Below are 13,423 nucleotides of genomic sequence, written 5' to 3'. Positions count from 1 at the left end.
TTTGGGAAATACAGGACGGATTTATTTCTATTTGTGAAAACTTAATAAAAGTTATACGACATGGCTTATATGAAAACACTCTTTGTGCATGCAAACAATATTCCCTCTCAACGTCAATGGTTACCATAATATTTTTCTCGGTATTTACAAACCCACTGCATCAATTAAATATTATGTATAACAGTATAGGTATTATGTTTTAGATTTTCAAAATACTTATCTTTCATTAAAACCAAAGTATGTTGGATGTCTTCCACACAGATTTCCTTGCAGTTGTTCTTATCCATCACAGCCAAACTCAAAGAGATGTGGCAGCGTTGGCTAATTTTGATAAAGTTATGATCTATCAAATCACTGTTTACTGCCACATCACAAAGTGTTGAAAATCAGGTGAAATTACTGTGGGGGGTATCTCAATCTCTATTCCTCTGTCCCTGTCGACCCCCTCCCCCTCTTCCTAAATGTAAAGTCTGGCTGGGTCATTTGAAAATACAGGCTGCTTCCAAAGTGCTGACAGTGAGAGGGTATAGCAGGGCAGTATTGATCTTCTATGAAGCAGCCTGGCCCGCAGAGAGCTGTCTGAATGATGCCAGCTTGTTGGCCGATCTGTTTCTCATCACTCCTTGGCTCTGAAGAGCTGCCGCTCGTTCTGTTGTTCTCTCAAGTTCCCTCCATCGACTGGCCTCTAGCTGTTTCTGTTGGCGATGGGGACAGATCAAGAGAGAGAGACACAGATATTTAATGTCAGAGACAATGTTTGCGCCAGTGATGGGCACTGCTTAGGAATGAAACAACCTGAGTTAAAGAGTATCAGCTATAGAAGAAAGATCTGAAGGCAAGGGTTAAGAATTCTTCTAGGAAAGGGTCCAGATTATTAAGAATTGAACATGAATTTGGTCTATATAGGTTCAACATCGGCTTTACAAAGACTAGCATCCGTATAACAAGAGTTAACTTTCCTGAAGTATTGAGAATATATATCATTCTATGGAAATCATCTCTTTGATAAAACAACACCAACTGACAACGTTGCTCACTGCTGCGATTCAAAGAGACCAAGCAGCAATTATTTTGAAATCTAAAAGTCTGACGTTTGTGTTAGTTGAGGGTATAACTGACCTTTTCTTTGGCGAGACTTTGAGTTCTCTGGGCTGATTTTTTAGTCGGTGTGATTTTCATCTTCTCCGCCGTGCTGATTCGCTCTTGTCGTCTCTGTTCCAGCCTCTCCTGCAACTCCAACACTTTGGGATCTCTGATGTCCGGTTTCATGCCTTTGTTTCGCCGTTTGTCCTCCAACCTGCCGCAGAAGATTCCATGAGATTGATCAAGTAATGAAATTGGCGTAAGTGGGAGAAAAAACAATGGGAAATCTCACACAAACACAAGGCAAAACAGAGTCAGGGAAAGCAGTATTTTAATGAATGCAAGTCTAAGTATTTCTCAATGTAGATGCATCAGCTACTCTAGAAAATCAGAAATTAGTCCTAGCTCTCTAAAGGAACGTTTAGCTCACTTTTGATAAGTAATTTGATTGCAGCTGATTTGATTTTTGATTTTCATCCAAAGCAAAAGTTTAAGGTAGAATGCGCCTCGGGGACAGATATCAAACTATAACAATTCTTTTCTGATCTACCCCTTGTGGGGGCTTGTTTTAATCCAAAATTTTATTTTTCTCAATGCAATTAACACAGGGATGGCAGCCATTTTGAATTTCAAATATAGATAAATCTTGGGTAATTTGTTTCTCTAGTACCAAAATTTGCATGGCGACCCCCCAAATTTCATTGATGAGCTATGAAAGAAATTTTGGTGAAATGATGTCGCAACAGTTGGTAACACTTTCTCTGATAACTCTTATTCAACAAAGTTGACAATGAATCACAAAAAGGAAAAAAATGCTGCTAATGGTTAGTTTTGTACCTGAGAGCTGATGTTTGTCCACCAGCTGACCGATGTCTGGAAATCTGTTCCAGTTTCTCCATCAGTAGCTGGTCCTTGGCTTGTTTTGCAGCTAGGATTTCATCACGCTTCTCTTCCTCTCCCTCCTTGGATGCAATCTTCAGAAGAGCCAGTCTCTCTCGTAGCTGTCACATGTAGGCAAGAAAAAAGTGGCTACGGTTTGAATTTCTATTTCTGTTCACATTTTCTGTTCAATCACATTGACAAAGGTTAAAACTTGCGTGAAGAAGCTTCTATCTGTTGATTCTAGATGCCTTAACACTGACTGCTTTATTGCTACATTTTGAAACTGAGTATGAACAAAATTGAAATTTTATGGTGTGTTAACGAGTTTTCCATGATAAAATTTCATCAAAGACGGCAGAACTAAATTCATTTGTTGGTTTTCAAAACTCACTGTAAATCTATCTGCTCTTACAAAAATATATGAACCTTGAGAATTCATGATTACTTTGCAGAAGGCATTTGAGTGACAGCAGATATACCGTAATTATGAAAGACAACAAACAATAACAGCAATGCTCTTCTTTAAAATCGCTTCATGAAATCAACATTTAAATTACCCTTTTTGTGATGGTATTGGGTAATAAAAAGTGACGAAATTTTTCACCATTTCAAACTTGTTAACAATATTGTAAGCTTTTTCTGGATGAAATTATTTGGAAAATGAAATACACTTACCTCCGCAATTGACATCTCACTGAGTAAAGCGTGGCCTGCTGTTGAACTGAGGTCAACAAACTTGTGTTTGATCTTGGGAACCGATTCCATGGCTCGGATCTGTTGTATTAATTCTAGCTTGCGTCTCATGTCAGCTTCAGCCTGTAAAATACAAGTCCAATTTAAGTAATATGTCACTCATGAAAATTAAAAATGGAATTATACAATGTCAGAAGACTTTGGTTTTTACATCACTGTAGTGAACTTTTTCAGTCTTGTCCCACTTCAATCATGTGTTGTTTATGTAATTCAGCCACCACAGGGCAAAATGATTTTTTTCTTTTGTTTATGTTTGCATTATTGAGGTAGTGCATGTCATGAAACTGAAAGACTTAAACTTTTGCTTAAAGTTTAACCTCTTCCCTTCGAATATCAGGGGTCGCCATGTAAAATTTGTTACCGAGAAATAAAGTACTCAAATCCATACAAAAACATGGAATTCAAAATAGCAGCCATTCATATGTTAACTCTACAGGAAAAATTAAATTTTTGATTTTCACAAAAAATGAGCCAGTGAGAACTGCCCCCACAAGTGGTAGACCAAAAGAGCAGTGTAAGAGTTAGACTCTCCACAGTCGCTGTGCCTTGTTTTGTGCGCGCCCACGGTGGGCCTGCATTCGAAGGCTACGCTGTGCAGCTGTGAGCACGCGCTGCCAGACACAGCGACTGTCAGTTCTTGCAAGGGTATGAATATTCATAAGGGTAGTGTCGTCAAGAGAAACACCTATCTAACCGGGCGGAGAGAATATATACTAGTAGCTGGTAGACTTATATACGTGGTATGTTTTTATTTATCATTTTTCGTTTTATTTGGCTATGCTACTTGTCATTTTTGTTTTGATTAACGGATGTGTGGAGTTCTATAAAGTACCCGGATCAGGCAGATCGCGGTCGCTTGCAAGAACGTCCAGACCCTGGGATTCGCGTCGCGTCTCTGAAGGGCGCGCGCGTGTTCCAACAGGTAAGAACGCGAATCGCAGGGTCTCTGCCAGACTATGTAAGAGTTTGAGAGTCTGAATGTCTGTTCCAAAGGCCTATTCTGCCATTACAGAGAAAAACACAAATGTGATCAGCAAATGCTGCACACCTCTTCCAGTGCCTGTCTGAGGAGTTCTCTACTCTCTTCGTTCACTTCCTCGACCAGTTTTCTCTTGTAATCCGTCAGTTTGCTCTTTGCATCTTTGGCGTTTTGGTGACTCATCATCACGTCCTCCACCAGTTCCTTCATCATCTCCTCCTCTTCCAGTCTTCTCTCCAAGTATTCCTGCATCAGTCTCTCTGCCTGTGTGAGTAGACAATGGAACATCAGTCAAAGACAGTTTTTGGACTGGCACTTTTGTGTCTTCAAGAACTACCGTAGATAATAGTGCCTTATACTTGTACTCTTTCGCAGTTATATTCTTGCTGGGTGTTTTGCACACTTGGCTTGAACTTGAAGGTTTATCGACTCAGTGGTAAATCATAAAGAGTTCTATGGGTGAAAATACTGAACTTTTGATTCTAATGTCAATTTGTGAATACCACTCTTTGATAATTTGGTATATTTCGAATGGGAGAAAATATGCCATATATTCATGGAACAGACTATGTTTTGGGGCTGTTTCGTTGAACATACATGGTTACGCTTGAAAACAATTTTGCGACGGTACTGAGGGCTGAGAAATCTACATCATGCCTGAAATGTATGGCTGTGGTGTATTTACAAATAACTTGGTATACTTGCTTACAGTACAATGCACAAGTGGCGAAGTTATCCATCTTAAAGTCATCACTTTCTCGCCAAAAATTATCGACAAATTCTCTCACATTGATTTCAACACCATTACTGATAATGAAGTAATTAATTATTGAACGTCTGTTCATAGGTACTTTTTTCAACTGAAATTGATAAGAAACGATGTGTACAATTTCAGCCTCAAGAGGGCAAAACCTTATTTGTATATATGACAAGGCAGAAATTTTGTCTTCAGACTAAAGAGTCACTGGAGGTGGAAAATTACCTCTTCCTTCATTTCCTGGACTTTCTGTTTATTTTCCATGATCAGCTGTTGTCTAGCTAGGATAGCCTCTTCGTGGCTGAGTTTCCCAGCAATTCTCCGCTGTTCAATCTCGGCAAGATTTTCATCCATATCTTTTTGTCTCATTTCACTCTGCCATTGAAGGAAGTCAGTGGCGTCCCTTGCTCCCGACTCAAGCCTTGCCAACCTAGGATGAAACGAGAAATCAAATTTTGCATACTGGTAGACGAAAGAAATTATGATGAAACCAGTGTTTAAACACTGGACATTGAAGTCTACCAAGAATATATGTTTTTCTGTGTATGTTGTGAACAAAAAGCATTTATGGTTTGAGATTTACATCATAGTTTAGGTGTAAATGACTATGCAATATTTCAACATAGGTGGCGCCCTTGCACAGCACTGAACTGTTGTTAGCAGAAATAACCCCATTTTGGTGTTAACAGTGCAGACTACAATATATGAACTATCCCTGTTACGTAGATATTCCTTTTCTCACAGGTGGTTGTCAAACAGATATCATTGTGGATTCTCTGGAAAATCTTTCATTGAGTTTCAAAAGTCCTGTAATTTTAGAAATTGTTGAAATGCTGCTGACTCAGCTTCTGCAAAAATATGAGTTTGTTTCATCAAACACCAATCCAAGAGTGTGTACACTTTTGATATCAAGCAGTGTGGATTAATTCAAAATCCAGCAGTGTATATGCATTCAATATTACGTGAGTTCAACATTGTGGCCAAATAAGCCAAAATTTCAAAACACTTGCGCGACTGTTTACGCAGGAATTCTTCATTGGTATGCATGAGAATACACCAACTTGTTATCAAGCGACTTACTTTTTCAATTCTTCATCTTCTTTCTTCTGATACAGAGCACCTTCTCTGAGGATGGCCGCTGCGTTTAGTCTGATTGGAACGTTGTTGTTCTGTGACAGGAAGTTTAGGGATGATAAAGTCAAGTTTTTTTTGAAGATGAAAAATGCTTTCCTCCATTCAACAGAAAACATTCTATTTGCTAAACTGACCTCTCAAATTACTTTAGCCCTAAAACAAAAGCGCCATTAAATATTCATTCATGTACGTGTATATTAACAAGAACACTTTTGAGATGTAAAATTCAAGATTTGCTATCCTCGTATACTTCATATTGAAAATTATCAGTGTGAACAATTTTATTCAAGTACATCTTGATAAGCTGTCAAATTCTGGTCAGGATGTAGACATGTCATTTGCAAGGGACAAAATTTTTTTAACAAGTGCAGATATTGTCGAGTGTCTTTGCTGTTTTTGTACTTATTCAGACATTTTAAAGGTGCTTCTTTTTCATTTCTAGTTGCTCACTTAAACACATTTATACAAGGAAAGTAGAGGAATAATTTTTCTCATAAAATTGTTTTCCTTCCCCATGGATGACTCACCAGTGTTGGAGGTAAGGGTCGTGCACGGTTCTTTTCAAAGTTCAATTTACTGTCTTGCTCATACACTATCTTAGCCAGCCTGTTCTTGGCTTTTTCTGATTTCTCTGCATTTGCACAGGAAAACTGGCTCTTCGATGATTCCAGCAGCTGCTCCTGTTTGGTGGAAAACATTAAACTTGTCAAGGCATGGCATTAAAATATTTAAGTCCATATCAGAGAAATTAACTAGAAAATGCGATGAGCTATGGATCTACAAGTTAAACTTCATGAATACACCGTATTGATGAAGAAATACATTACTGTTTCTGACATATTATAGTTAATTCCTTACAATGTAAGGTGTTTCAAGATGCCTCGTGGTACCTGTACACTGTTAACTTCCAGCTTCCATATTCAAGATTACGATACTTGGTACAAGAGGAAAGATGGGTGTATAACACTGAGGCACTACTGGATTGGTGTGCTGGGTACATACACTCATACTCACATCAAAATTAAAAGGCTCTTAAGGGTTTTTCTAGCAATTTTCAAAGACATTTGCAGGTCCAAAATACCACTTTCCAGACATCATTTTCACAATGTATCACTTTTTATATAATCATTTTGCGATATCACTACTGATTAGCTGGTCATTTTTGAAAATTGTGGGTGGATTGTCAATTTTTCAGAACTTTCCAAGACCCTGCTCTATTTTCAATGACTTTAAACAGACTTTCACAGAGCGTGTTGACCCTGGGTGTGGCTTGTGAAATCAAATCTACCAGTATCTGACTATTAGAGAGAGTTGGGGGAGAGGAACCAGAGTGGGAGGGACGGAGGGCTGGAAAGTTACCTCAGCTCTGCGCCGGTGCAATTCTTTCATTTTCTCTATTTCTTTCTGTTCTTTTGGTTTTTCATATGTTGTCTTTGGAACCTGAAAAAATACAAGAAAAAGTAAAAGACAAAACTTAGATTGAATTTTGCACACTGGCAGTCACATGATCTCAAACTATACCTTTTTTTACAAACAAATGCACATTGACAAATACTGTCAAAGAGTGTGGAATAAAGAGACAGCAATATATCATTTATTAACCGAGATGCTTGCAATACATTCTCCAAAGTTTTGCAGTTTAGGTTTTGAAAAGCCATTCTTTCAAAACAATACAAAAGGCATATTGTTATGAACTTGTATATGAGGAAACTGCTGTTTTTTTTACTTTTTTACACAGTGTGCTCATATTATTGCGCATTCAAAGCAGATGAACACAACAGCTTGACTCACCGGCTGATGAGGTTTCAAGGTTGGTATGGGTTCAGGCATGCGCACACTCCTGGGTCTGGGTTTAGTGATGTTGAATGGTTTGATCTGGGTGGGCCCCTTGGTCTGTTTCTTGGCTTTCAGTTTGTTGGCTATCTTCTCTGCTAAGTGTTGAATGATTTCATTGAGTTCGGGAAGCCAGCTGAAAATAACAACAAAAATCAGCATACATATTTTGTAAAATTTGTTGGTTCTGTATCTCATTTTTAATGGCAGGACTATGACTAGATATCCAACATTTGGTGTTAGCTACAACATCAAACAGGTACAGAACGTCACCAGGAAATCTCACTTACAAAGACAGCAAAAGCTTGTCTGAAATATTTCAGTTTAGAACGGCTTTTCATCCTGAAAGAAATCTTCCCTTTTACCACAATGGTTTGGCCCACACTCATTGTTGTCAATGGTGATTGTGGAACTGGGTGTACCCTTTTACCACAATGGTTTGGCCTGCACTCATTGTTATCCATGGTGATTGTGGACTGGGTGTACCCTTTTACCACAATGGTTTGGCCCGCACTCATTGTTATCCATGGTGATTGTGGACTGGGCGTACAGGGAGTTACCGGTGAACAGATCACGGTAATGCAAATAAGGAAGTTTGGTGCCTTGCTGGGTCATACTAGAATTGGTGGAAAAAACGAGCTTTTACTTCCGGAATTTTTTAAAAGAACCATTTGTTTAGTTTCAGAATCTTCTAGCTGCTCATATGCACTCTACTTGGAATCTGTGTCGATAAAATTTTTGAAACAACATAACAAGAGCGAGTCAGACAATACGTTTCCATTCGTTGCCACAAACATAAACTACAGATGGTTAGCTAACTTTAATATTGAAATATGTTTATGATCATGACAATATGGAATATCAGACTGTTGCCTTACCTCAGTATAGGTGAGAGTATTTCTGTTTGTACGTATGTTGTTTCATAGATCCTGCACCACTCATCTTTCATCCAGGTTTTCAAGGAGTGCTCATTCACGAAATATGCTAAAAACTGTAATAAAATGTAAAATTTATTGGATGAGCTTCAGAAACGGTGAAAACCATACACAAAGATACTCATATGTGAACTGCCACACACTGCAGAGCAATAATAAAAACAAAATTTTATGCAAAGTTACACAGCAGATGATTGCCCAGTGGCACAGGGAATTATGCGTTATTGCACAAATTCCTGACTCAAATAACATGTACTACATATATATTACAAAAAAACCTGTGGTTCCTTATTGAGAGAGACGCATTGCGGCAAGATAATCATCTCTGAGGGGCCTTCACTTTCAATTGTCGCTATGTTTTGGTACGATCCACTAGTGGCTTAACCTACTGATGGTGATTTCAAGGTGACATGAACACCTTCACAACTACATGTACATGTATATGCTTTCTTATTTTGATACAGCCAAGTCTCCCAGTCAGCGAGCGATTCAATCACTCACTGTACCTGCTACTTAGGATACACAATGTGAAACCAATTAGACACCAGGTTCTATTCAAATGAGGTGTAGTAACACAAATACACATATTTTTATACAGTTTTCCATTCTATTCCATTTTCTTTTTAGAATGAGATGTCCATTACTTGGCAAACGTCTGTTTAACACGCCATTTTGAGTGCATACCAGTTGACATACATCCATTCTATTTATGGCACTAATGACAAATGTTCAGATCAACTACAAGTTTTCTGATGATTCTGTCTGTAAATGGATACGCTGATTTCTGACCCAGGTCACAGTACTCATCCACATGATCAACTTGACATATTTCAAAGGTATGGCATTTCAGTTGAGATTCAAACATGCTTGACATACTGTCGGTACACCTAGGGGACAGTATCTTGTTCCACCACGAATATTCATTAATTGCACTTTCTTGAAGTAATCATGACAATAAAGAATTGAAATAGGGAAAAGAGAAAATGTGCAAAATGGGATAAATTTTTGCTTTTTGAACAACATATCTTAACAGAAGTGTGTGAAATTAATTTACCGGTAGAGTTTTTTTCTAATGTAGTGAAAATTCAAATCTTTAATTCCAGCACAAGTTAATTTCAAATGCCTTACAAGTCAAAGTTACAGCAGAAATTTTGGTATGACAGTCCACGGAAACAAAGTTTTCAAAAACTTCTTCTTCAAGGATTGGATGCTGACAAACTGGACTCACTGCATCATATACTTCCCACAGATTGGAAGGTTTTATTTATGAAGCAAAAATATCATGGGTGTGTCAATACTGGACAACTATAAAATCTTTTTGCTTTGAACCTAGGTGCTTAGAGAGATGAGCAGGTCTGTCACAGGGAAAATAATAAACAATTTTCAAACAACACACATGTAAATGTCACCAATATACGTGTACTCACCTTGTGCATTTTGTTGACGTCTTGAGATCTGATAAATTTGCCATAGTGTGACATGCGAAGCTCAGAAAGTCTGAACAGGGCTAGGTAGCACAACACTGTTACAAAGATATAAACACAAGGTACAGAAAGTTATGCAAGAGTTCATGGACATAACATACCCATGGAAGAACAGCCAAGTTCACATTGGTTTTAATATCATAGGTTTTCTACACATGCCCCTCGCAGTATTTGAAGAGTAGAATTGAAGGCGGTTATGTTTGAATGCGTATAGCTTCATAGTATAACGCAGATCTTAATTCTTTTTGTTGTTTCTTCTGATATTTTGTTGAGACATCACACATGACATTTTTTCCTAGTTTTTCTGTCTGGTTTGTTCAATGGTTTGCTTTCATTATCTCACAGAGAACTTCTAAAATGCGCTTACAAACTCATCATTGATGACACTGTCATTCTTTTTCGATATGTAAATTTTTTGTAAAAATTTGGTTTATTTCACAAGGGGATGTACTCCACGTTACTGTACAAAATGAAGGCTTAGCCTTATACTGAACCACTATCCTTGCAGCTGAGGGCCATGGTCTAAACTGAGAGGTCAAGACTATATACCACACAATGTAAAATACATACCCGCCTACTGGCTCATTTCAACTCCCAGACCACTGAACTATCAATCATTTGCTGCCTGAACTTGAATTACAGCAAGCTATAATTACATGGCATGATATTTGTACACCTCTATGATGCCATTGCCCCCTTTGAGTCATAGGTCTTCCTTACCTGTATAAAGATTTAGATCTGTTCTCAGACACGTCTTGCCATCTTCTACGTAATACCCACTGATGACAACTTTCATAATTCTTGCATGCCGGACACATCCTGAGAAGACCTCTGTTACAAACGTTTGATCATTTTTATCCAGGTTCTGTCAACAGGATGCATGTTGGTTAAGCGCAAGAAATGGATAACTCTTTTACAGGAATGATGAATACAAAGTGACATATCCTTGTATTGGTTAAAAAATTATACCAGATCACACATATTGTCAGTGCTAGGGTATTTGTTTTCCAATTTTAAAGTGTTTAGAAAAATAGAAATTTCATATTATTAACCTGAACACTTGTGTTTTAGCTCTTTTTCTACATTTGTCCAAAATAACGTGGAAAGATATTTAAAAATCTTCAAATAAGACGGTAAACCATTGGAAATGATACAGGAAACATTTGCTCTTGAAACAAACCGAGTTAAAGCACTTAAACCTGTTCTATCAAAATTTCATAAAAATAGTAGCTTTTTGAGAACTTCCAAAGATTCTGGATATTCTGGGAATGAGACACTGAGTCGGAGTGTCTACATGTGGATGCAGGACTGTCTACTTACCTTGTTCTCCTGGAGGTACTGTGAGAGATGACCCTCGACCCCGTGTATTGCAGGATTAAAGGAATCCAATATCTGTACACAGTGCTGTAAGATTTCTTTGTGATTCATCTTCTGCAGGATTTCAACAAGACGAAGATTTTATGAGAACAAAGAATTTTGCAGGTAATGAGAATTGACAAGACAGCAACCCTTGCAATTTTGAATGTTAGTTAGCATGAAATCATAGACAGTAGAAGCGAGACCGGGTCTACTGTCTGTGATAAAATACAGGTTTGTGATAATTGGATGATCTACATTAATTTAACCACAGACAAGGAGATAAGTGAAAAGTGTTACTAATACTAACTTTAAGACTTTGACAGTGATTTTATCTGTCCCTTTCGGAAGATTATCAAGCTGTAACCTGGGTACTGATGTCATGCCGACAGAAATGTACGATCACTTTCATTTTTCTCCTTGTCTGTGATTGAACACAAGCTCCCAGCCGTGCTTTCGTTACAATCATGGACGTGTGATCAGTACGCTAAATTGGTAACCTGAGCGGCTGGAGAAAATTCCCAGCAGAACAAGTGGAAAAGTCGATACAGTTTCAAAAAAACAACAACACGAAATTTTAAGTGCAGGGAATGAATACTTCCTTACAAGTGTTATTCAATGAGGATCAACGTTACTGTTTAGAATCTCCAAACAGATGGGTGTTAAACCGTTGTTTGTATTGTTTTGTCTCAAATCCATGGTAGTCGCCATATTGGATTTTGATATCCCTTCATGGATACGAAAGTCCAGTCGCTTTCACGCACAAAAGTAGAGACATGTCATAAGCAAACGAACAAGATCTCTTAGATATAAGTAACATAAACTGTATAACTTACTGTTTCCCTTCCCCCTGTTGGATAACCGATATAACCGGGCTTGATCGAGTGTGCCTTCGATATCTGAATGTTTACTAACAACAGATCTAGTACGCATGTCCAAATAACCGACGTAGAGGGCGGTTTACTGCTCAAGACGCCGTGTGTATATTCAAGCATCAGGGGAATCAGTCCCGCCTTCGTAGAGAAATGAAATACGCTGTGGAAGTCATCTGAGAATGGATGCAACATTTGTGTTTGCCATATTTTCCAATATAAATATTCTTATAGTATAATTAAAAATATATAGGAAAAAAATAAAGACACCTTTCAGAGAGAGAAAAAACAGGAAAACATCTGCTTGATGTATGTTGTGCTATGTCAGACTGGCATACGGTTCAATAACGATCTATCTATCTATCTATAGCTGAGGACGATGAGCCAGCAAAAGTTTACATTCGTTACCTGCGTGGACTACATTTAGCAATACTTTGCATAAAACGACAGTGATCACGAGGAAATTAGTCTGAGAGTGTTTCGATTTTCATGTACCTTGAAGTTCAAGTTCTTCTGAAGTCAATCTTATTGTGCACATCATTTTCAAATAAGACATCATGATGTGGGTTGAAGTATGTCAGAATGGATAATGTAAATTCATATTTCTCGACAATCTACGATTTCTATCATTGATTGACAACATTCTGAAACATGATTTCTCCGGAATTCTGTCGTTTATTGATACCAATTAATGTTTTCACAAAGTTGTTTTCGCAGTCTGTTCAAATCTTTTGATAATTTTATTTTAGGCCTGAAGGAATGGCGTAATTTAAATGCATCTACATTTTATTAAAAAACAAAACATTAAAATCCTCCATTGTTATTGCTTGTTTTATATAACCTACTGTATCTTCACAGCTACAATTGAACTCACCAACTCGATCAGATTGAGATTTCACATAATAATTAGTATTGTATCTTAAAGGGTCTCTATTAAAGGGCTATCATATTATAAATTTATGAATTGAGGGGGTCATATTTCAGAAAAAAATTAACGGTGGTCAATCTATACATCATGTCATATACACCGACTCCCTCTCCCTAGTACGACACGTTCTACAAGGCCATTTGTGAAGGATGATATCAATAAAACTTTAATGTAAATCGCTGAAGAGTGTTCAACTGTACATTATTGAATTTGTTTTTGAGAGGTTTAAAGTCAAGCAATCTGATTAAAATCAGATGTAGAGTACGGCGACGTCTTTACCTACGCGGTATACTCTTGTAGTGAGAGGCGACAGCAAGAGAACACCACGTAAGTAAAAAAAAGGACGTCGCCGTACTCTGAATCTAATTTTAATCAGATTGAAAGTCAAGGTAATCTTGAAGGTTTAGGCTGACTCTTTCAAAAGAAA

At 37.7% G+C, this 13,423-nt stretch overlaps 1 protein-coding gene across 1 annotated transcript; it reads right to left on the bottom strand.

Annotated features, from left to right (window-relative positions):
• Positions 1–12,222, bottom strand: LOC139120271 (cilia- and flagella-associated protein 99-like). The gene is made up of 15 exons (XM_070684551.1): positions 12,033–12,222; positions 11,161–11,271; positions 10,561–10,705; positions 9,784–9,878; positions 8,300–8,412; positions 7,380–7,557; positions 6,948–7,028; positions 6,116–6,268; positions 5,535–5,623; positions 4,680–4,884; positions 3,767–3,961; positions 2,641–2,781; positions 1,921–2,084; positions 1,120–1,297; positions 1–695 (listed from the first exon to the last, which is right to left on the bottom strand). The coding sequence occupies exons 1-15, from the start codon at positions 12,189–12,191 to the stop codon at positions 549–551; spliced, it is 2,154 nt and encodes a 717-aa protein (XP_070540652.1). The 5' UTR covers positions 12,192–12,222; the 3' UTR covers positions 1–548.
• Positions 12,223–13,423: the final 1,201 nt, after the last annotated feature.

Source organism: Ptychodera flava, chromosome 20 (assembly GCF_041260155.1).
Source record: "Ptychodera flava strain L36383 chromosome 20, AS_Pfla_20210202, whole genome shotgun sequence".
NCBI classification, from domain to species: Eukaryota; Metazoa; Hemichordata; class Enteropneusta; family Ptychoderidae; genus Ptychodera; species Ptychodera flava.
Note: the sequence above shows the minus strand (reverse complement) of the source record. Positions and strands in the feature narration are given on the sequence as shown.

Coding starts and splice junctions, on each gene's coding strand:
- LOC139120271 (XM_070684551.1), bottom strand. CDS start 12,191: ATGCTTGAATATACACACGGCGTCTTGAGCAGTAAACCGCCCTCTACG. Junction 11,272..12,032: donor CAACAGGGGGAAGGGAAACA/GTAAGTTATACA, acceptor GAAATCCTGCAG/AAGATGAATCACAAAGAAAT. Junction 8,413..9,783: donor ACGTCAACAAAATGCACAAG/GTGAGTACACGT, acceptor ATTTTATTACAG/TTTTTAGCATATTTCGTGAA.